The 22,579-nt window shown below is 41.4% G+C and overlaps 3 protein-coding genes across 7 annotated transcripts in view; 1 reads left to right on the forward strand and 2 right to left on the reverse strand.

Annotated features, from left to right (window-relative positions):
- Positions 1–12,110, reverse strand: part of GABPA (GA binding protein transcription factor subunit alpha) — a 29,229-nt gene extending 17,119 nt beyond the window's left edge. Inside the window, exons 1-4 of one of the 2 annotated variants that reach the window (XM_056327489.1) lie at positions 11,959–12,110; positions 8,182–8,282; positions 6,424–6,568; positions 5,462–5,546 (exon numbers count right to left, since the gene is read on the reverse strand). In XM_056327489.1, coding sequence (XP_056183464.1) covers positions 5,462–5,546; positions 6,424–6,568; positions 8,182–8,258 — 307 coding nt within the window. In that variant the 5' untranslated portion in view covers positions 8,259–8,282; positions 11,959–12,110. Of the gene's footprint in view, positions 1–5,461; positions 5,547–6,423; positions 6,569–8,181; positions 8,283–10,742; positions 11,782–11,958 lie in introns of those variants that run through there. The other variant, XM_056327490.1, reaches the window with a different exon arrangement.
- Positions 12,111–12,141: 31 nt separating this feature from the next.
- ATP5PF (ATP synthase peripheral stalk subunit F6) lies at positions 12,142–16,344 on the forward strand. Of its 4 annotated transcripts, none has more exons than XM_056327494.1 (4): positions 12,142–12,271; positions 12,957–13,145; positions 14,370–14,494; positions 16,216–16,344. In XM_056327494.1, the coding sequence occupies exons 2-4, from the start codon at positions 12,976–12,978 to the stop codon at positions 16,242–16,244; spliced, it is 324 nt and encodes a 107-aa protein (XP_056183469.1). In that variant the 5' UTR covers positions 12,142–12,271; positions 12,957–12,975; the 3' UTR covers positions 16,245–16,344. The 4 variants fall into 4 exon arrangements, with proteins under 4 accessions (XP_056183469.1, XP_056183470.1, XP_056183467.1 ...); XM_056327495.1 differs by lacking the exon at positions 12,142–12,271 and adding an exon at positions 12,325–12,483; XM_056327492.1 differs by lacking the exon at positions 12,142–12,271 and adding an exon at positions 12,332–12,556.
- Positions 16,345–16,770: 426 nt separating this feature from the next.
- Positions 16,771–22,579, reverse strand: part of JAM2 (junctional adhesion molecule 2) — a 40,020-nt gene continuing 34,211 nt past the window's right edge. The window contains exons 6-10 of the mRNA XM_056327491.1: positions 22,095–22,197; positions 20,378–20,485; positions 19,589–19,604; positions 18,639–18,672; positions 16,771–17,492 (exon numbers count right to left, since the gene is read on the reverse strand). Coding sequence (XP_056183466.1) covers positions 17,460–17,492; positions 18,639–18,672; positions 19,589–19,604; positions 20,378–20,485; positions 22,095–22,197 — 294 coding nt within the window. The 3' untranslated portion in view covers positions 16,771–17,459. The remainder of the gene's footprint in view (positions 17,493–18,638; positions 18,673–19,588; positions 19,605–20,377; positions 20,486–22,094; positions 22,198–22,579) is intronic.

Below are 22,579 nucleotides of genomic sequence, written 5' to 3' on the forward strand. Positions count from 1 at the left end.
CTTAAGTATCGCAAAAAAGTTTAGAAACCACAGTCAAATGAGGAGTTACACACTTAAAACAGGACTTGCTCTTCAACTACCCAAATCCAAAGAACCTTTTGTGTTTAACTATCACTTATTCTCAAAAATCTGTGTAAGTATCCATAGTACAGCTACATACACACACACACAAATTCTGAGCGCAGTTAGGCCCTAACATCTTATGTCAGTCAAGCATTTAAAAAGTAGGTGGAACTGCATCTGTTTGGGAAAATTTTAATCTTGCAGGTATGCTCTGGGTGTACGTAAGAGACAGAACTGAGCTCAACACAAACAGCAGCTACAGACACTTTCATTCACAAACACAGCTTTGACTTGTTTCAGTTTGTATATGTGGTATGTGAACAACATGAATGGCAGGTTAACTGGACTACCTGTTCATATACTTTGCAAACAACAAGAAATAGAAAGCAAAAATACACTGTCTACCTCCATAATACAAGTGTCTCTCCTCCTATGGCTCAAACCAATGATTGTCAGAGATTGCTGCTCTCAATCTAGTACCTCTGTCTCACACAGTTTATCTGAAAAGAGTGTAAGTACTCCCATTCAAGCTTGCCTCTACTCTGTGGATTAAGGAAATAGAAAAAACAAGAAAAAATTCCTTCAGCTGACAGACTGCCAGCCAGATCTTCCACCTCTAAAGTCTTCCCGAAAAAGATTTTCAACCTATGCCATACACCCAGCACTGGAATTTACAGTCTGAAAAGTTTATCTTCCCTCCCTGCCCTCCATTTATTTTCTTTAAAGAAAAAAAATAGACTAAAGATAGGGTTAAAATCCATTTTATCTTATCTCAAGAAAAAAGACAACTATCAATTCTAACAACTTAACGATGGCAAAATGTTAATTTTGTATTATCTATAGTCAGACAGGCAGGAGAAAGTCTTGATCAGATACTACTTGTGTCCAGATTTTTTTTAAAAAAAGCAAACCCAAACAAAAAAACAAAGCAAAATATTTGCTGCAGAAGTTGTCAAAATTAAAGGGTTTTTTTTCAAATTCTTTGACATATGATACAATGCAGTTACTCAGATCTCCACAAACTTGTAAGAGGCTTAGTTCAGATCAGTACAGAAGAACGGGGCTGTGCTCGAAGTTGCTGTTCTCATAATGGCAGGAAAACATTATACTTCTCCATTCTTCAAACCAGAAGACAGGAGTTAAGGCAAGGTGGAGTGACAGAATGGTCTTTCTAGTAAAAAGACTAAACAGGACTGATATTTCATCTGACTTAACTTACGTTAAGGTATCTTTGTACGCAACACTAAGAGAACTACAATGGACTACATTTCAGCTGGTGTTTGTTCCTCTGAATTTACATGTCTAATCAAAATTTGATGGAACACTTGAACTGACATAATGGCTTTTCTCTCAAGAAGTCACAGAATCATAGAATGGTTTGGGCTGGAAGGGACTTAAAGATCACCCAGTTCCAACCCCCCTGACACTAGACCAGGTTGCTCAGAGCCCCATCCAGCCTGGCCTTGAACACCTCCAGGAAGGAGCATTCACAGCTTCTCTGGGCAACCTGTGCAAGTGTCTCACCACCCTCACAGTAAAGACTTTCTTCTTAATAGCTAATCTGAATTGATTCTCTTTCAGTTTAAAACCATCACCCCTTGCCCTAACACTACATGCCTTTGCAAAAAGTCCCTCTCCAGCTTTTTTACAGGCCCCCTTTAGGTACTGGAAGGCTCCCCAGAGCCTTCTCTTCTCCAAGCTGAACAACCCAAACTCTCTCAGCCTGTCTTCATAGAAGAGGTGCCCCAGCCCTCTGATCATCTTTGTGGCCCTTCTGTGGACTTGCTCCAAAGAGATCCACATCCTCCTTATGTTGGGGGCTCCAGAACTGAACACAGTACTGCAGGTGTGGTCTCATGAAAGCAGAGCAGAGAGGAAAAATCAACTCCCTCGACCTGCTGGCCACTCTGTGTTTGATGCAGCCCAGCACATGGTTGGCTTTCTGGGCTCAAGCGCACATTGCCAGGTCATGTTGAGCTTTTTGTCCACCAGCATCCCCAAGTCCTTTTCCTCAGGGCTGTTCTCAATCCATTCTCTGCCCTTATCTTGGATTGATACTGGGGATTTCCTTAATCCATGTGCAGGACATTGCACTTGACCTTGCTGAACTTCATAAGGTTTGCACAGGCCCACCTCTCAAACCTGTCAAGGTTCCTCTGGGTGGCATCCCTTCCCTCCAGCGCATCAACCACACCACACAGCTTGGTGTCATCAGCAAACTTGCTGAGGGTGCACTCAATCCCACTGTCCATGTCACCAATGAAGATACTCAATAGCACTGATCTCAGTACAGACCCCTAAGGAACATCATTCATCACCAGTCTCCAATTGGACACTGAGCCAACAACCACAACTCCAAACACGACCATCCAGCCAATTCCTTATCCAGTGAATGGTCCACCCATCAAATCCATCTCTCTCCAGTTTAGAGACAAAGATGCTGTGTGAGACATCTTCAAATACTTCGCATGAGTCCAGGTAGATGACATCAGTCTCTCTTTCCTCATCCACCAACATGGTAACCCCGTCATAGAAGGCCACCAAATTTGTCAGGCATGATTTTCCCTTAGTGAAGCCATGTTGGCTGTCACCAATCACCTCCTTATTTCCATGTGCCTTAGCATAGTTTCCAGGACGATCTGCTCCATGATCTCACCAGGCACAGACGTGAGACTGACTGGCCTGTAGTTTCTCAGATCTTCCTTATTTCCTTTTTCAAAAATGGGGGTTACATTCCCCCTTTCCCAGTCCATGGGAACTTCACTGGACTGCCAGGACTTCTCAAATATGAGGGACATTGGCTTAGCCATGTCTTCTGCCAGTTCCCTCAGGACCTGTGGACGCATTTCATCAGGTCCCATGGACTTGTGCACCTTCAGGTTCCTTAGGTGGTCTCAAATCCAATCAACTCCTGTAACAGGTAGTTCTTTCTCGCAGTCCCTGCTTTTGACTTCTGCAACTTGAGCAGTGTGACTGGAGCATTTGCTGGTGAAGACAGAGGCAAAAAAAGTCATTGAGTACTTCAGCTTTCTCCACATCCCAGGTAACCAGGTGTCCTCTTTCCTTCCAGAGAGGGCCTCTCTTCCCTTCAGGGCTCTGTCCCATAGTACTCTGCCAAGCAGATCCCCAACGAGGCCAAAGTCTGCTCTCCTGAAGTCCAAGGTAGGAAGCTTGCTGTGCACCATCTTCACTGCCCTACGGATCTTGAACTCCACCATTTCATCATCACTGCAGCCAAGGCTACCCTTGAGCTTCACCCTCGCCACCAGTCCCTCCTTGTTGCTGAGAACCAGGGCACCTTTCCTTGTTGGCTCCTCTATCACTTGAAAAAACAAGTTATCGTCAACACATTCCAGGAGCCTCCTGGCTTGCTTATGTCCTGCTGTGTTGTTCCTCCAACAGACATCAGGGTGGCTGAAGTGCCCCACAAGAAACCAGGGCTTGTGAATGTGAGGCTGCTCCTATGTATATATTTTATACATATATATATATATATAGAGAGAGAGAGAGAGAGAGAGAGGGCCTCACCTGCTCAGTCTTCCTGGCTGAGTGGCCTGTAGCAGACCCCTGCTATCAATGTCACCCGTCCCTGCCCTCCCACTAATCCTGATGCTTAAGCTCCTGGTCAGTTCTTCATCCACCCCCAGAGGGAGCTCCACGCACTCCAGCTGGTTGTTGGCACAGATAAATAAGAGCGGCAAATCCACCACAAGGATCAGCGTCACCAATTACGGCTAGCTGAATGCTATATATTATACAAGTCAGGGAAAGATAAAAGTCAGTAAACTGAGAATGTTTCAATACTTCACATATACAAGAAAAATATGTGGATGGCATAAGCAGCTTCTTCCCCCCCCCCCCCCCCCCCCGGCTCAAAGGGACACTGCAGTCAGAGTAACAAGTGCATTTTCCTGTTAGTGATCTAAATAACTTTTTATTATTTATACCATGCTGTTTGTTTTCTGATGTTCTGCTCTGCCATATTTTACTTGCCTTCAACAGACAGATTTCTTATGAGTTGCTTAAGTGTCAAGTATCTTGGCCTGAAAAACACCACTGAGGATTGTTCCAAAGTTATGCAAAAGTACTTAATACGCAGGTGTTTCTTTTAAGGGGGGAGAGAGAGAGAACAGGGAAAAAAACCCCAGACCCTGAAAGTCCTTATGCTGTATGGTCATGCACCTCAGTTTTACATTAAAGAAGAAAAAAACCCACCCAAGCCACACAGGAAGAAAGTGGAAGATAATCGAGGTATTTATCATCTGCAACCTTTTGAAAATTGAAGTCTGAGCACTGCATACTACAAGTTACTGGGCATGAAATAAATGCAGCTATTCCTGATTCCTGAAGGACATTTCTGCTGTTTTTAAAACCAAAAAGGTAGTTCAACCCTCGTTACATATGGGGAACTGAGCATTCAACCTAGCACTAGTCAACTGACACTGGGCATTAAATGCAAATCATCAGTCTTACTTAATACTGCTTAATACAAAACAGAAAGGCTTTCTTCTGTCTAATCTAAACCAAAGGCACAAAAGCATATTCCCCAAATTTTGCTAATCTGCTTTGCTAAAGTTTCCCTACTCCAATACAAACTTGTCACTCTTTGTTTGAAAATATGGCAACAAACACTTGTAGCTGTTCACAGAGCCCAACGTAAACGTTTTCTTCAGTAGAGCAGTGGCAATCCTTCCACTTGAGGCATTTGGCAGGAGCAAAGAAGAACAGAACAAAAAGCAAAACAATGAAGCTAATTCCTGAGGATGTGACAAGGGGAAATCCTGTCATACCTGATAATACAAATAAAAACTATGCATCAACAAATCCCTACCCACCTGGTTAACGGCCGTGTCACAACAGTTTACTCTGACTTCTCATCCAAAGAAAACAGACAATAGTGATCCCAGACTTTCATACTAATTTTCAGTTAGCTACATATGCTTTCATAATCTAATTGCTCATGAAGTACACAAGCTCACTCACCTCACAAAGATGAAATTGTCACCTATCTAGACAAAAATCTTTTGCCTGCTTAGATACTTGGTCTGGTATGAGTAACTACTCACCCTTAATGAAAGCCTCATACCGTAACTGTCACTACTTGACTCAGGTTTGTTTGCGTTTTGGTTTTGTTTGTTGGTTGGTTGTTTTTTCACTTAAAAATTGACACAAAGTTACTATAAAAAAACCCACAATTCAAATTGCACCAGTTCTCAAGGTTTACTTTAATTACTACTACTTATAATCACAGTACACACTGAAAGAGACATTCTGAAGCTATGTGACCATTCAGTGATTTTTCTCAATTTCACAGCTAGGAATAGTAGGGGATTGGGTTTACTCACAAGCACTCCCACAATATTAATTTGTCTGTACAACAGACAAACATAATGCTTACCTTGCCTAGATATTACTTGCACACTGAGTTGCACCGTCCCATCTGTTTTTACTCCTTGATCAAAAAGGCTTCGATCTGGGTCCAGCTTAATGACAGCAAAAAAAAATTAAAAATAGGTATTAGTCTCATCATTATAAGAAACTTATTCTCCTTTGAACTTTAGAAAAATTTAGTGTCTGCAGCAAATTTTCTGAAGCATGCAAATATTTTTAGTACTATGCAGACATAGTACGTGACAGAAGGAATTTGATCAGAATTTGAAACTTGCCAATCTGTTCTAAGGTAGTTTCACTTACAGGGACATTTTTTAACCTAAAAAAAGCACTGCAGTACCTGGAAGTACCTTCACTTTGTGAAAAGTATCTACAGTTCCTTTTCTCAGTTTTTAACACCTTCATAAAAATTGTCTTTAAAGTAGTATTCTCCCTGTTGTTTCTGAAGAAGCCACCGATATCTGATTGTAACTACAGATAAAACATGCAGCTGACACAATGAGAAACAGTTACACTGTCTAACATGTGATGACATCTGTAAACATATGGGTTAGATTTCTTCAGTAACATTTTGCTGTCTGTGCACCTGGATAGTACAAAAACCTTCTCATTGCATTCAGATTCAAAACAAGATCAGATTCACAGAAATTCAGGCAGCAACAAATTATGTGGGCTACCTCGAGAGAAGACAGTATTATCATTGCCCTCATTCTTTCACTTGCAAGGTGGTAATTTTTTGTCTCTCTTACTCTCACCCCAGGAACCCCAAAAGTATTTTGATTTTATTCACACTGAATTAGTACGTACATATTAAATGGTCCAATAATGAACCTGACACAAAATTAAACTCTTAATTAAAATTAATATACCAAATGAAGCATGAATTCCATGAACAATGGAAGAAAGGGACAAAGTATGCAAAATGCTTCTCCATTAAGAGGTTAAATCTTTCAGAGCCTTTCAATTTACCTGGATATCTTGCAGGCAAATTTCATGTGCATCCAAGGAACACTGCAGTCTGGGTTCCAGCAACTTCTTAAGATTTCCAATTGGTTCATTGATGTCAATAGCTTGACTCACAAATTCTGCTGTGGTGTAGGTTTGCTCAACGATGCTTAAACACCAAATTAATACAACAAACCATTACCCACATGTTAATACAGTAGATATAGCAAAGCTTAAAAAAAAGTTATAACTAAACTACATAAAAAGTAACACTGACTCCAAAATCTTAACACCATGCAGAAAAACTCTTTGCTTGAGTAGAGAGTAAATTACTAAATCTGGTCATGTTGATTTTACAGTTCTGGAACTCTTCTTTTACCCTGTCCCCATGAAAAAGCTAGGTTAAATACCAGGATTATTTTCAGATCACCACTTTCAAGAGATTAAGTCACGATTAGTATATTATGCACTATTAACTTGCATGTCGAATAAACAAATTTTATTTGCCTTGCCTAGACTGTTTTTAACTTGAGTATCTTTTAAATACAAACACAGAAACTTAACAGATAGGGAAAAAAGAAAAGGAAAATGTCCACTCTCATACAGAGATGTCTTTTCACCAGTAAGCACTAGGAAAAGCTTAATGCATAGAAGAGACAACCAGAAAGAACTACAGCTACATGGAGCCTTGAAGGAAACAAAATCACATTATGTTTGTCCTGCACCGAAATGATGACAGCATTGGTGCAGTCATTCAGAATCATCAATGTTATGGGACTCATGTGTCAACAATGACCTTAGACAGTCGGTCTCTCTACATTTACCCAGAAGGAAATCAGAAAGTATACAAACATAGTCAGTTTGTAAGTAGTAAAAATATACAAGGAGCTTAGAATAAGAAGAAACAATAAGTGGTTTTGTACCAGTTCTTCAGTTCTCCAAAACAGGTTACTGAAGAGCAGGTCATCTACCAGCATCAGCTATTTCTATCCAACACAAACTGCCTCTCTGTGCTTTCAAAAACAGTTGTAAAAATTAGGAGGGAAGCATTAGGAAGAAAAAACCTAACAGGCTGAGGTAATTAAGTCAATGGATATCAGAATGGATTTGGTATCTACAGTTTCAATGGCCCCAATGAATATATATAATCAGTAGATACAGAACATCATTCCTGCTGTTAGAAACAAGTGACTCTGTAACAGTAAAGCAACAGACTGGAGAAACTAAAAGGTTAATCTCATTTACAAAAGGATACACTGAAGCTGAAAGGTTTGCAGAATGTACATGTAGACATATTCCTACAGAAATGGAAGTAGAGGAAGAGAACTGCTAAGAACATAGCAAGAGATAAACAAAACAGTTTGGGATTTAAACCAATTAAGATTGAAGAATGTGAGAGCACTATACTGGTTTCCTACAGCAGCTACAGCTCCTCGTCAAGAAAACCACTATTTAATTAGACAAGAAAAAGAAAAACTGAAGAGAGCACAAGCAAACCCAAGAACTTTGTTTCCACAGGTTTTTCAGCTTTGTTGCTGGATACCATCAACTGCAGTATCACAGAGATCATACTGAGCCAATTACTTCTGCCAGTTTTACGTTATTTCTTTTGCCTACCTAGAAAACACTTATTTCATAATCATAGCCATCTCTGAAGCACTACACAATACCCAATAATAAACAAGCAAACTTAGTGTATGCAGCCACAAAACTGAAACCAATTAAACAAATGAACATATCAATTGCAGCATAATGACCCCGAAGAGCAAAGACACTACATACCTTTCTTCAGTGCATTCCTGTTTCTCAGTTCCATCAATTTCTATTTCTATCAGCTCCTCTGCCTCTCTCTTAGTCATGGCTAAAATGTCCTAAGAATAGAGCTATAAACAGAAAAGAATTTTTTTCCGTAAGTCACAGACCAACAAAACTAGATCATGGCTTGTGTTCTATCAAACATTTTTTAAACCAAATACCAGGATTGCTTTTTAAAGACAAGGATTCACCTGAAAAATAAAGCCAAAAGCTAATACAGGTTTCACAAAACAGGTGAGGATACCTGTTCCTCAAACAAGTGTTCTAGGGGCAAATCCAGGACTATAAATGGACATTAGCACAGAGCCCAAAGCCTGATTTTTTTGCAGGTATCCATATTCATTTAATGTTTTTGTTATGGGCCTGCTATAGTTTTTTATGGCTGGTAGCAAAGAACTTTTGACAAACGCATATTTTGCCATCTAGATTCAGCTACGTACCACCTTCCCAGCAAGACTGAAAGATGCTGCTTACAAATTTAGAGTATTACATAAAACACTGCAACAGGAAGCTAGACAGAAGATCCATGATTTCCTCACAGGTAACTAAACTCAACAATAAACCATTTATTGATTGTTCCATCTTTCCATCCATCCCTCTCATGGGCAATCACTTGATGATATATACATAACAAATGCATCCTGTTGAGTCCCAAACTAATGTAGTATATTAGTAATTAAAAGGAAAGCTATTCCATGGTGATATTCTCATTGGCACTGCAGATTTTCACGCCCTGTGGAACACTGGAGTCTGTTGGAACATGAATGTGAAAAAAGGAATTACAGCATTTGGTCTGTAAAGATATAGTTTGTTAATACTACCATGTTTCACTAACCATCCCATGCACCGTAACTATGAAATACATACAAAAAAGAGCTTAGTCAAATTATATTAATAGTTTATAATACATAACATCACTGACTCATAGGAAAAGAAGTAGGAAGTAGGAGTACAAAGGAAAAAAATCATAGTAGAAAAAGTAAAACATACTACTATTTAAATTTTCACAATAGTAGAGATTAGCAAGGTTTCCATCCTGGAATCATTCCTTCCAGGGAACACTCTATACAAACCCAACTGTTAGTAAAAGGGAACTTTTATTAAACTTTAAAATTTCCCAAAAGGAATAGTAACCAACTATGTTGTAGAATTGTTACAGAAAAGGTTTAAAGAAATCCAAACTACTCATCATCTCCTTCAAAACCTATTATTTAAAATTAGTTTTGAAGAAATCAAGTGCTGCATGCAATGACAATCTGTAAGGAGCTACACCAGGGCTAGACAGGAAGTAAATAGCACTTCATGAATACCTTGCCACTAGAAACTAAATCAGAATCTGTTCTGCTCACAGATCTGGCTCTGTGAAAATCCCCTAACTGCCAGGGTAGGGTCCACTGAACCTGGGAGTCCAACTCCCACATCACTGAAACTTGTATATCATCTTCACAATAAATGGGGAAGAAAGAAACACCACTTCCAAAGAATGCAGACAAGCTTAATTAAGTATCTTGAAGAACTGACACCTGCACGGTTACAGGTGATCTGGTTGACTGTTAAAAAGATATTTTTTTTAAATTACTGTTTGAGCAAAGTCCCTTACTGAAAACTCCTAAATAAGCTAACTGGTATAATAAAAAAAGGGGGAGAAATTCTCTCCTGTATTAGCAGTCAGGTTAAAAACTCAAAATAACAACAGTAAAGTTACCATTTTCTTTGTGATGAAGGGAGTTTACCAATACAGTCACAAAAGAGGTTAGGCTAGGATTCCTGTTCCTTGACGCATTCATAAGTTATTTATGGAGAAAACTGTGCACACCTACAGAAAGAACTCACCATCTTGAATGATTTCTGACAAAATAATATGCAAAGTGATGCACAGCGAGTAAATACTGTAACAGCATAGCAACTGTAGAGAATTAGGTAAGGCATTTTGAAGTCCCTATGGATTGCACTCCAAATTGGCAGCTGGACTAGTAACTGTTCACTCACTCTCCAAAGGTGGTTTGCAGTTGCATCTCGCAGGCTCTACTACATTTCTGGTTACCTGGGGGAGGCAGGAAAGGGAGGCACAGGCACAGACAGAAAGTACAGAAAAGATGATTCCACTGAGCCCAGATGTGAGAAAGGGAGATGACAGGTGGAAAGAGAAAGAATAACATCACAAAAACAAGTCTTTAACAGTTCAGAGAAACCAGGGAAAGTTACTCAGTCTTTCCTATGCTAGCATAGAAAAAGAGTCCTGATGATATAAACATTCCACATGAAGTCTAGCAAAATTTGTAGCTGCAGAATGATATGGAGATTGAAAGCATACATAGGTTCAGGCGGGACTAAAACCCTGAATGCTACTGAGAAACAAGAGAACTCAAACAGCCTGGCTTACTAGAAGGGTCAACATGGTAGCAATACTACAACAGCAGTACTTGTTTGGAAGAACACATAAGACTCTGCTTGATTTGTGGAAGGTAGCCCTACTAATTTCTGCTTGATTTTATTTTTCCTTCGACCTAAAAAGCCCTAAGACTTACCTGTTACCCAAGAAGGCATCTGACCATAACATCTGACACAGACTTCCACGAATGTGAGAGAAGAAGGTGCCTGTCAACAAAGCCTTTTTTTCCTCCCTGTACAACAGCTCAGTGCTATTCCAATACCTTACAGTCTGGCTTTTCCAATCAGGGGAGAAGCCCCATTATCCTGTTAAGATCTATCTTCTCTCTTCCCTGGAACACAAGGAATTAAGCAAGTAAGCCCATCTTCATATGGGCACGAACTCTAACAGCAGAATTGGCATTCCTTATCCTATCTAATTGTGAAGCAGGGACAGCTACAAGAGCCCATATGCATAACAGGATGATACTGAAGCCCAATCACTGGAGATACCTGTGCTCCCAAAAAGCTCCGCTGTTTGTGGAGCATTTGGTACTACCCATCCCAATTATTATTTGAATTGTAGATATCATCACAAACTAGGTAACGGAACAGACAAACTTATCTTTTACAGATCAGCTTTTATAAGTTATCAGCCACTTCAGACTGAAGGCAAAAACAACGGACCACTAAACACGGTGGAATCATGCCAGATTTCAAGCGTTTTCCCTCAAGTCAGAAAATAAACCCGAACTGGGAGAAGTGGCTGTGCAGCACGTACCTGGCCGAACACCAGGAAGCAGACTACGCACAGCACAATATAGCCTCTTACGCTTTAACCCCGAACAAGTTTTTACAAGTAGAGATAAAGTTTTTACACCCCGGAGAGAACTCACGGACCCCGGCCCGGGCTGCCTGCCTGGCCCCGCGCCGCGGCGGCCGGGCTGCACCTCCCTCCTGCCTCCGGCGCGCCGGGGCCGCCACGCTGCCTGAGGGGCCCCGCTCCGCGGCCCACCGCCGGCGCCGGCCACCGGCTCCATTCCCGCCCGCGGGGCGGCCTGAGGCCTGGCCCGGAGCAGCCGCGGCCCCTGGGGACGGGGCGACCCTGCCCGCCGGGCCGCCGCCACGGGCCCTCCCGCGGGCAGGCGGCGCCGCAGCCGGGCCGGCGGCTGGCGGCAGACCCGGGCCGGGCGAGGCCGCTCCTCCCCGCAGGCCCCGGTTCTCTCCCCCGGCTCCCCGCCCGCTTCCCCCCCTCCTCCTCCCGCGGCGCCTCGTCGTTGTTTGAACCCGAAACGGAAATGAGACCCGCGGCGCCGGGGAGAAACGGAAACAAAACACGGGCCGGGCACCCGGGCCGGGCCGCGCCGCGCTCACCCGCCGCTGCCGTCTCGCCGTCCGGCCCCGAACGGAGCGGCCGCACGACGCCTCCCGCCAGCCGCGGCCCTCGCAGCCCCAGCGGGTCCCGCCGCCGCCGCCCTGAGGAGGCCGTCGCGCGCTTGGGATTGGGCAGCGCGGGCCCAGGCGGGGAGGGCGCGCCGACACCGCCACCCCCTGCGCAGGGCGGGAACTACAGCTCCCGGCGGCCCCCGCGCGCCGCCAATCCGCGGGCGGGGCGGGGCCAGCGGCACCTGCCGCTCCCGGGCGCTTCTCCTCACCCGGAAGCGCATTGCCTACTTCCGGCGTAACGGTGGGTGGCGGGCCGTCTCCGCGCTCCCCTCTCCCCTCAGCGCCTCCCTAGTCGGCGGCTGAGTGGGGCCGCGCGGTGGGGCGGGCGCCGCTGTCCCGGGGACTCGGTGTGCGCGGCCGCGGGGCTCAGCGCTGTGGCGGCGCGGGGCCGCGCGGGCGGGGTGGCTTCCCGGCGTGCATTGCGCAGGGCGGCGGGGCGGTGACTCTCCCAAGGTGACTGGAGCTGGGCCGGGGCGGCCGCGCCGTGCGCCGTGCCCTGTGCCCTTCCTTTCCTCCCGCCGCGCCGGTGGGTGCCGGGGGGCGGCTCCGCCTCTGTCAGTTTGCGTTCGGGGTACCCGCCCGGCCCCGTCGCCTGCGGGGGGTTCCTGGGGCGGGTGGGATGGAGTCGGAGCGGTAGGGCCGGCGGCCGGTGCCGCTGCTCGCTTTGGCTGGGTTAAATTTGTTGCCTTTTCTTTAAACAAGATAAGACCTGAGATGCCCTGTGTGTCCGGGCGGCGAGGTGGAACGTGTAGCAGCGCGCTCGGTGGCTGCTTGAGTTTTCATCTCGGGTTGTGTGCTGGTTTAAATATTCTTTGCAGTTTAAAGCTCAGCTCTGAACTGATTTATTTTTTTTTTTTTACTTATTTATGCATTTACGTTGTGGAAAGAGCTAACTAATTCTGTGTTTCTTTTCAACTTTTTTTAAGCTAAAACCTTAGCGTCATCATGATTCTGCATCAGATTCTTCGGCTTTCTTCAATTTTTCGCTCTGCTGTTTCCCCTCACTTGCGCAGGAACATAGGGCTTTCTGCTGTTGTCTTTAATAAGACAAAAGAGCTTGATCCAGTTCAAAAGCTCTTCTTGGACAAGATCAGAGAATACAACACAAAGAGCAAGTAAGTAAAGAAAGTTATTTTAAGGCTGATGGCAAAAGGAGGGAAAATACTGATTTTGATAAATGCTGAAATATGATAACTTTGTAGGTTGGTCTCTAAATACTTAAGGTATGCTTTCCTGCAACACTTATTGATAGTGTCACAAGTGAGAAGGCTTGTTGTTGCATACCTGACAGAAAATGTCCATTTTTTTCCCCTTAAAAAAAAAAAAGTAAAGCTCACGTAATTCTTCTTGAGGAGTTAAGGTATTCAATTTTAAGGTTTTTTTGCACACTGTGTGAACATACTAGTACGTTAATGTTTACCCATCTGTGTGCTCTGTGAGTAGGGGGTCAGGGAAAGCCCTTTTTTTTATCTGAGGAAAATGGCTGTTCTTCAGACTTGTTTCCAGAAGCTGAATGGAAATAGCCTCCAAAAGCAATTGACAATTAATGGAACTGTGAAGCTGATTCATTAAACATCTTATGTTAATAAGCAGTTCATTCAAATGGAATCTTAGATTCTTGTAAAGTTTGAATTAACTACTTAACAGGAAACTAAAAACCATAGTAATTCTGTGATATTTATTCTTGGGAAGGCAATAAGCTGCTACTTAGCTCTACTGGAGGAAGACGTGTTTCCATACCTGCAAACTAGCCTGTGTAGGGAGGCATATTTTTGGTGGCCTTACCAGTTATAAATGGTATCCGTCTTAGTACAACTGAGCATTGGTAATCTAAACAGTTACGATTTTAATTATTTTATATTTGTGTCCCAAGGAATTCCTGTCTGAATCTATATGAATGCGGGGTTCTCCGTCTCTTGGGTTTTTTGCTTGTTTAGTATTCAAAACACGTTCTCTTAAGAGCAGTTAAGCTTTACTAACCCAAGATCATTAACAGAAGTACAAATAGCAATTTTGCTAGGAAATCACACCCAAAACAGGTGAAACTAAGAGCCCTGAAAGCCTGGGTACTCACTGTAGTTTTATGTCTCAAAAGGCTAACTTTGTAGCTTGGATTTTCATCACTGATAGTAGAAAACTTGTACATTACCTTACTTATGTGTAAGGTAAGTTAGGCCCTAAGGTGTGTCATATCTTGACTTTTGGAAATATTTTAAATGGCTTGCTTTAGTTGGTTGTCAAAAAGGTTTTCAGTTCATAAATAGCCATGAAAGCGTAGTGAAACTTTCACATGAAATTACAGAACCAAGCTGTTAATCAGAACTTTTAATGGTTTTTAGGCAGGCTGGAGGGCCTGTTGATGCTGGCCCTGAATTTCAGAAAGACATGGATGAATCCCTTGCTAGACTTCGACGGTCATATGGTGGAGGGGATCTAACCAAGTTTCCAGAATTTAAATTTGAGGGTGAGTTAACATCTTACTGAATTTCTGATGGTAAAGACATGTTCACTGACCAATTTTCCTAATTAATTCCCATTTAGTTTTTATTTGGACCATTAATTTAATGTAAGATGCCCTCAGTGAATCTCCTTACTTTTACACAGCTCACATCTGATTCCATCTGAGTCCTATTTTCTTGGGTTTTTTTTGATCATTTGGCTTTCCAGTAGAGATGTGCTGATGCTTAACAAAACTTGCAGTCAGATCAGGCTATTTTCATTACACTTCACACACCCTAAAGAAATAGTCCAAACAGAAATAGAAATAGGCCAGAGCCTATTGTTACACTTTTCTCTTCCTCCCAAAGAGGTTAGCAGACTATAATTTGAAAACCAGTAGTTTATGTCATCCATACTGCAATTTGTAAATTTTGTAAGCCCACCTGGAAAGTCAGCAATTTAAGAAAATGAACATAGATCTTAACTTTGTTTCGTAAGATTACTCTTGACTAAATTTTATTAAACCTTTTTCTTCAGTTATTTGGCTATGAGTTCTGTTTAACTGCTCTGAGTTTGTGTTAGCATGTTTTTACATTACCCAGATTGATTATGACAAGAATGCTTGTGATGACTTCTTTATCAAGAATGCAAAGAAACTGCACAGGCTCTCTCTGCCTTAGGACATAAGTGTGACTTAATCTTTTTTACGGACAGCCTCATTTCTGTAGTTCTTTGTGTCTTTTGCTTGCTTATGTAAGTACAGCTCAAAGCTTGTACTGCTCACAAGCAATTTTAGCTGTAGTCAGGTTTTGTGGAGGGTAAGTTGTCTTTCTCATAAGCTGTAAGCAGCTGGTAGCTGGGATTCAGCAGTCTTTGGAAGGTGTGAGTGTATTTAGTTTACAGGGGACTGCAGGGGGGGTGGCCTCTATCAGGAGAGGCTGGGGGTAGCCATACGTCAGAGCCCGTTCCATCTGGCTCCAAAATGGACCCCCTGCAGGACACAGCTGAGCCAGTCAATGATGCTGGTGGCGCCTCTGTCGCAGCATATTTTAAAAAGGTCAAAAATGCTGTCTCTGTTCTCAGCCCTCCAGTGGAGGGAGTCAGGGAAAGAATGAGAGCCCTTGTGCAAGGCTTGGTGGGCATCTGGCAGCCAGCCAAAGTCAAGCCACCATATTCAGTGACTTAGAATTTCCAGTTAGTCTGAGCAGAATTAATTACAATTTAGACTAGGCACACACCTAAAAATGTCCTGGGTTTTCAGTTGGATTAAGGGAGAACTTGGTGTCAGATTGTTACTGGTGCAAATAAAACAGAGTATCTGTAAAGTAGGATCTATGGGGGGGGAGCTTGGTTACTTGTTCTTATCAGAGCTGTGTTGGAAATACTAGTATCGTGTCCGGTAACATTCTAGTTGACTTCAGTTTCTTTGCCTTCCCACCTACCCTAAGTGTTGGTTAAAACTGTTTTGGTGGAACGTTACTGAGGTTCATATCTGTCTTAAACCTTATGCATAACTCCTCTAAGGTGGAAAGGTCTTGCCTCTAGTGTAGTTTATTCTTCAGCACTTCTCGCATCTAATTATACTCTGATGCAGAGTAAGTGGTGGTGTGGATTGTAATGTACAAGAGCTTGCTCTAGCTTGCCAACTTAATGTTTGGTTTTCTTTAAATAACAGATGAATTGTGGTGTTCAAGGCTGGAGTAAAAAGAGACTAATTTTCTTTTCCCTCTCCTTTTCCCCCTTCAGAGCCCAAATTTGAGGAAACTCCAAACTGATCTCTGCAGGCTGTACACCAAACAGCAGTGTACATCAATGGAGTTGCTGAGCCAGCAATCAGTTGTAACTTAATAAATGCAGTGTTTCAGTTTGATTTCAGAGGCGTGAATAAGTTCTTGACTGTATTGTGAGCATAGTTAGCTATGATCGTCAAGTCTTTGAGTGACTGAGGCACCTGAGTAGTTTCTCAACGTTAACTGCGAAACTCCTGTGCCAAGCTACATTTTAGTGCTGAGAAGTTATAACACAAACAATGATACACCAACAAGGAACTACTTGTTTTTCTGAGTTTGTCACATCCAGAAAACTTCTGCAAGGAAAAAAAAAAAAACAACCATGAACCCTACATGTGTAGCAGCACCCTACAGTAGTGATGGACCTGCACAGCCAAAAGCATAGGCACAAATATAGTAATTTCACACTGCATTAATGAACACACAAGTAACGAAATGTTACTCTTACAGAAGCAACTGAAACCTGTTAATGAGATTTAAATTTCAGTAACTGAACTACTGACACAAATACTTCCAGGTTCTGAGAACTATTTATTTGTGACATTTCCAGCAGTTAGGGTCCAGATATTACAGCTCGAGTTGTACTGGCATGGGTTTTCTTCAGAATGAAATTGCATATGCAGTCTGCAGAGAGATAACTTCCTTGTGGAAGGTAAGCTGTAGACATTTTAAGTTAGACAGTAAAACACTCCTTGAGCCTCTATTACAGGAAGCTTACTGAGTTTAAGTCTGCATTTACAGGTGGCTGTGGCAATTCTAATACAATATCAAGGTACTAATATGTCAGAATTGCAGGAGAACTTGAGCCCTTGACAAAGGCGGAGACTTAAGTAGTAGAAGGAGTGGTAGCAAGGTCACCTGTGAAAGTTACATGAATATAATACATTGTTCCAAGCTGTAAGAGTGAATCCTGTATTGCTACATGTATACATGAACAAAATAAGAAGTCTTCACGCAAACTGATTTGTGTATTCAATGTAGTTCTATCTTTAAGTTAAGTTTTTTGGGGGGTTGTGTTGGTTTTTTTTAAAAAAAAAAGCAATCACAGACAGGTTGACTACCTCTAAACATTGGCAGGTTCTATTTGTAGCATGTATGACGATGCGGCAACAGTATTTACAGAGTAGAGGTCAAAAGATCCCTTTGATACTTTTGTATAACAAGTAGTCATTTGATGTCCCTCACAGAGGCTGAAATCTTCTAAATAACAAAGGACTTGGTATGCTTGAAATCCTAAATGAAGCAAACAAGGTTACATAAGTAATTGTTCGAAGTTTAACCAGATTAACATTTAATGTACATTTCAGAAGAAACTAAGGCATTGAGATTAAAATGAAGCATGCCTGAAGCACTGAGAGTTAATGTTTACTCTCTTCTGGAAAGGTAAGTCTACAGAATGCACTGCTACACGGAATATAAGTAATAACCTATTAAAAAATGCAAGCATCAAGCAAACAGCTGTGTGAGCATCTGATTTGTAAGTGCCTTAATATTGATAAACAGGTACCACAGCTCTTGAAATTTGTTCCTTCCCACTCAGCAGCCAGATAGCTGGCCTCAGTAAGTTTCTTACATACACAATAGGTGAAGGAATAAGCTTATGCCATTTACGATGTTCTGTTTCAATTAAAGAAATGAGTGGTGTTCAGTGAGTTTTTAAGGCTACTAATGTAGTCTTAAACTGAAATGAAGTTGCTCCTCATTGAAGTTTTAGTTGGAGCTCCTTTTCTCTCTGCACCAATCTGAAAAGCCAGAGAAGTTGCGTGTGGTTAAAGCCCTTGAGCCCTCTCAGTGAGGAAGGGGGGGGTGGGTAGTAAAGTTCAGCTTCCCTATTTAGTCAAGCTTTTTGACCCACATTAGAGGAGTTAAGGCCTGTTCTTTGTCTTACTGCTGCCTTGGACTATGTCTTGAGTTAGTTTCCTTGGTTAACTTGTAAAAGCAAGGCAGAGTGGAAGTCTTCACAAGAAATGGCATCGTTAAGTGGACAGTATAGAGATGATATTGCCTAATAGTCTTAAGGGTGTTACCTCTTTATGTGATAGAATGAAAATAATCAGGAAGAGGGGAGAGAAAAAGAATGAAAGAAGCTAATAGAACAGGGAAAATTAGGAAGAAGTAGGTAAAAGACAACCAGGTAAAAATCTGGTTGGCATTGTAAGCAAAAATATGTCGAAGTACGGAGCAAAGTTGTATGGCACTTGAGACTGTGCAATAGGAAGCTATACATGTAAACAGAGAAAAGGTATCTCCAGGTGCTGGTGGCATGTATGGTTTGGCAGGTGTGGGTGTCTGTATGTGTGCAAAAACTTCATGGAGATCTAAGGAATTCTGAAGACATTTAAAAGTTTTTAAACACACTACTGAATGCAAAATACTTGCCTTTTCACTCGTAGATTGATAGTTGGTCTTCTTTCTGTTAACAGAGCAGGAAAGGAGCATAGGTTAAGCAGTGACTTTATCAGCACTAGTTTTCACCCTTTGAGAACCTTGTTTATGACTACATTTTTCCAGACTTCCAGCAATCCTTAGGGTTTTTTCCCCTCTTAGTAAAGATTAAAAAAAACCAAATCAAATGCTTTTATAGATAGCCATCGTTATCTCATGAACCACTGTCAAATTACCTTCCCTAGCTTGTCTTTTCAAGTATCCCAGTTATGCTTTTTGTCTAGTTCATGGCCAGTATAAATCACACAGTATTTTAAAGAAACACTTAAATGTCTCTTTAGTACGTTACTTTTTTTTTTTAACCTGCTATAACCTAGAAGTGGTAAGATAAACTTATAAAATAAAATTGGAGGCCAGCCTCCAATGAAGCACATATTAGCCTTGTGTGGGAGCACTAAAATAGCTTGAGCAATTCTGACTTGCTACCAAGAAGTGTAAGTGCATGAAATAAATCCATACCAAAGGAGTAGACCAGACACCCTCAGAAAGTTTCCACCAGTCATTTTTACAAAACATTTCCTGAAATAATCTGTGGGCATGGATATAAAGACAGCTCAATTTGGTTCTGATCATCTTTTGTTTAGTTTGAAGAGGAGATAAATGCATGCCTGTAGCTGAGTTAGGGGTGTAAACCAGAACTGTAAAAAGATACATCTCTGCACGTTTATCACAGTAATAATGCTCAATCCATTTTCTGACCAGCACACTCATGCTAATAAGGGAACTAGCTGGGCTGTAGATCAGGTTTATTTCAGTGTTCAAAAAAACCACTGTACAAGAATCATGTGATAAAGGCCTTTAAACAATCATCACAGTTCCTCGATCATCAAAACCATAAATGAAGTCTGCAGTGATTTGTGTACTACTTGCATGAAGATACTTACTGGGAAGAGCTTTCCTCTGAAAAAGAAAGAGAAAAAATTAGTTCAAGAACAATTTCCTTAGCTGATTTAAAATTATTTGAAATAGTTATTCACAACTTATTCAGCTCTTCAGTTTCTAGAAGGAGTTTCTGAACCAAATGTCTTTTTGGTGTAGTGAGCTTAAACAGAAAAGGATTGGGTTGCTTTCAAAGGTAAATGAACTTCCAAGTGAACGTGAACTCCAAGAGCAGCTACGTTAGCCAGTTCCTTTCGGGCAGCGGGACTTCTCAGACCCCGACATCTAGCATCTCTCCTTGCCGTGCTGAACTCCACAGGCGTTAATGTAAACCCTAAGGAGGGTTGCGCGGTGTCCGGCGTTTTGCAGCAATCCTTAACAGCACTTCCACCACGCCCCAGTAGAGGGAGCCAGTTAATTTAGTCTCCCCTTCATCAGCGCTAAGCCGCTCATCTTTAGACTAAAAGAAAACTCGCACGGCTTTCTTTGCCGCTCCCTTTCAAAACTATAGCACAGAGGCTCCAAGGAACCAAGGTTCGGCTCGTTGCTTTCCCTAGATCGCTGTTGGGCAGGCTTGTGCAACTGCACAAACATCTCCATGTCATTTGTGAAGTATCTTTTGCAGTAGAAGCTGGCAGAATAAAAATGTCTCTACAAAAAAGTTGCTATTCTAATGCTCTTTAGCTTTAGTACCATGGAGTTAGAGCCTTCATGAAAAGGAGAACATGTTACAGTCAACAGAAGTACAGTCAGTTTTTTGACACAAGGAAGAAAAGTGACTTTATTTCACTTACTTGTAAAGTAGCCCTTTTTTTGGGCATAAAATACTCCAAGGCCACACAATGCCATTACCAGAGCCACAAATACTACAGCAGCAATGATACCGCTTACATTAAGGTCATCTGTAATGATAAAACATAAGTCCAATGTTGAAAGCTGTAAAAATTTCCATTGCCTGGATTTTTTACCTAATTACTCAAGGCACCTTTTGTATCTATATGTCTTTGGCCCAAGCTGCATAAGTTAATTAGTAACACTTAGATGTAGATAAGCCTTCCAAACCCACTACTGTATCACAGCCACATTAGCAGGAGTGCTTGATACACTGCAACTGCTTAGTTGGTTAGTTAGGAAGGAATAAGGGGTCAAGGGATAAATACTCCTCATTATACCTATCCCCAAGAGGTATTATTCAAGTAATACGTCTCTAAGGGAAAATACCTTGAAATCTTTAAAAGTCTTAAAACAAGTGTTTTCATATTGTTGGTTTGCCTAAAATAACTGAAACAGCTGGCGGCAATGTCTGGTCCCAGTCCTGAAGAACTCTTCAGGTGAGTTATTTAAAATTCAATGCTTTTTCATTTTTAAACAGCATGGCTTTTAAAATTCAATACAACAAAGGCCAACAAATATTTTAGCCCAGACATCTAAAGTTAAACTCTACACTGGGCTACTGAAACATTTAGCAATTTTTATTGCGAAGATGATGACCTATGCCCTTTTCCTGATATAATCACCAAGAGCTTCAGACAATCATCCATTTTAGGAAAAACATCAACAAGCAGAAACATTTTCATAGGTTTCTGTTATATGTCCAATTGCTCATTTAGATCCTGTCTTTAAGCATACATTAATAAATGGTTAGGAATTTTACCCCCAAACCTATTAAGCTATGTTTGCTATTTCTCAACAGAGGGATTCTGTCTCAGTAGCTTGTGGAACACTTGCTCATAATCAACCAGGAATGCATTAAAAGCCATGATACAGCTATTTTCAGCCATGTTCTAAGAAAACACCAGACAATTGCTTTATGGAATACTTGGCCACAAACTTCTGTGCAGTATTTGTTAGGATTTGCTATCATCTGCTTTCCTATCACACCTGCAAGAACGAGTTTTATATTTTTCAAAAGCATTCATACATTTGGGTTATTATAGACTTTGTCCCTTCAGGCTTTGCTAAATTCTTTATTAGCTAACCAACGCTATACTGCATGTATGCTGTGCAAGTAGAAAAAAAACAGGCAGCAGGATGTTTGTTTTTTTTTTTAAATACACTGACTTCAGTGTTCCTCTGCCAAGTATAAATGAGTCCTTCCATTAAATTATGGATCTGTTACATTAAGAACCCACATGAATGCGTCTCAAAAGGAAGGCTTTTCTGGCACATTATCCCGTACATCTTCCACAAAAGGTGTGACTTTCATATGGATACTGCTGTTCTGTGAAGTTCAGTGTTTAGCAGCCTGAAGGCTGGCTACTGCAAGAATTTTAAGGTACTGAACTAGCTGCTTTTTTGTGAAAAGCAGTGAGATATGTTTGTGCTGTAGGAAAGGAATGCTTTAAGTAGCCACAGCAACTACATATAAGGAACTCATTATTCTTCCCAAAAAATACCATAATCAAACAAAAAGATGTAATTCAGTCTGGTCTTAACTTCTCGGTTGCATCATGCAATAAAATAATTCCTATTGTAAGACTGTTTTCCACCCATATTTCCTCTGACACATACCAACTTGCATTCGCTTCACTGAGCATTTCTGAGATAATCCAATTCCATTGGAGGCTTCACAGAAATACTCTCCAGTGTCATTCTTTGTAACTGTGTTAAATAGCTGTTAAGAAAGAGTCCAAAACCATTATCAGAGTGGAACAGAACTCAGAATTTCCTGTGGGATAGAAATTTTGAAATGTCAACAGGGATTTTTTGTTAGACTCAAGGTTTTTTCTTGTTTAAAAAAAAAAAATCAAAGAAAGCGACAAATTCTGGTCCAATTTGACTTCATAATTCACCTCCCTAGTCACACTCCCTGGTCCTTAACTTCAGCTTCTGGTCTAAAAGGGTCTTTTAGATGGACATTTTAACTAGATGGAGTGTATCTACAAGGAGATTCTTTTTCAGTGGATCAGTACTTTCCAATAAAATGCATTTTCTTAGACATGCTCTAATTCTAGAATCCCTGAAATCAGAATATTTTGTTAATTTTACAAAAAAAA

This window comes from Falco biarmicus, chromosome 2 (genome assembly GCF_023638135.1).
Source record: "Falco biarmicus isolate bFalBia1 chromosome 2, bFalBia1.pri, whole genome shotgun sequence".
Taxonomy (NCBI): domain Eukaryota; kingdom Metazoa; phylum Chordata; class Aves; order Falconiformes; family Falconidae; genus Falco; species Falco biarmicus.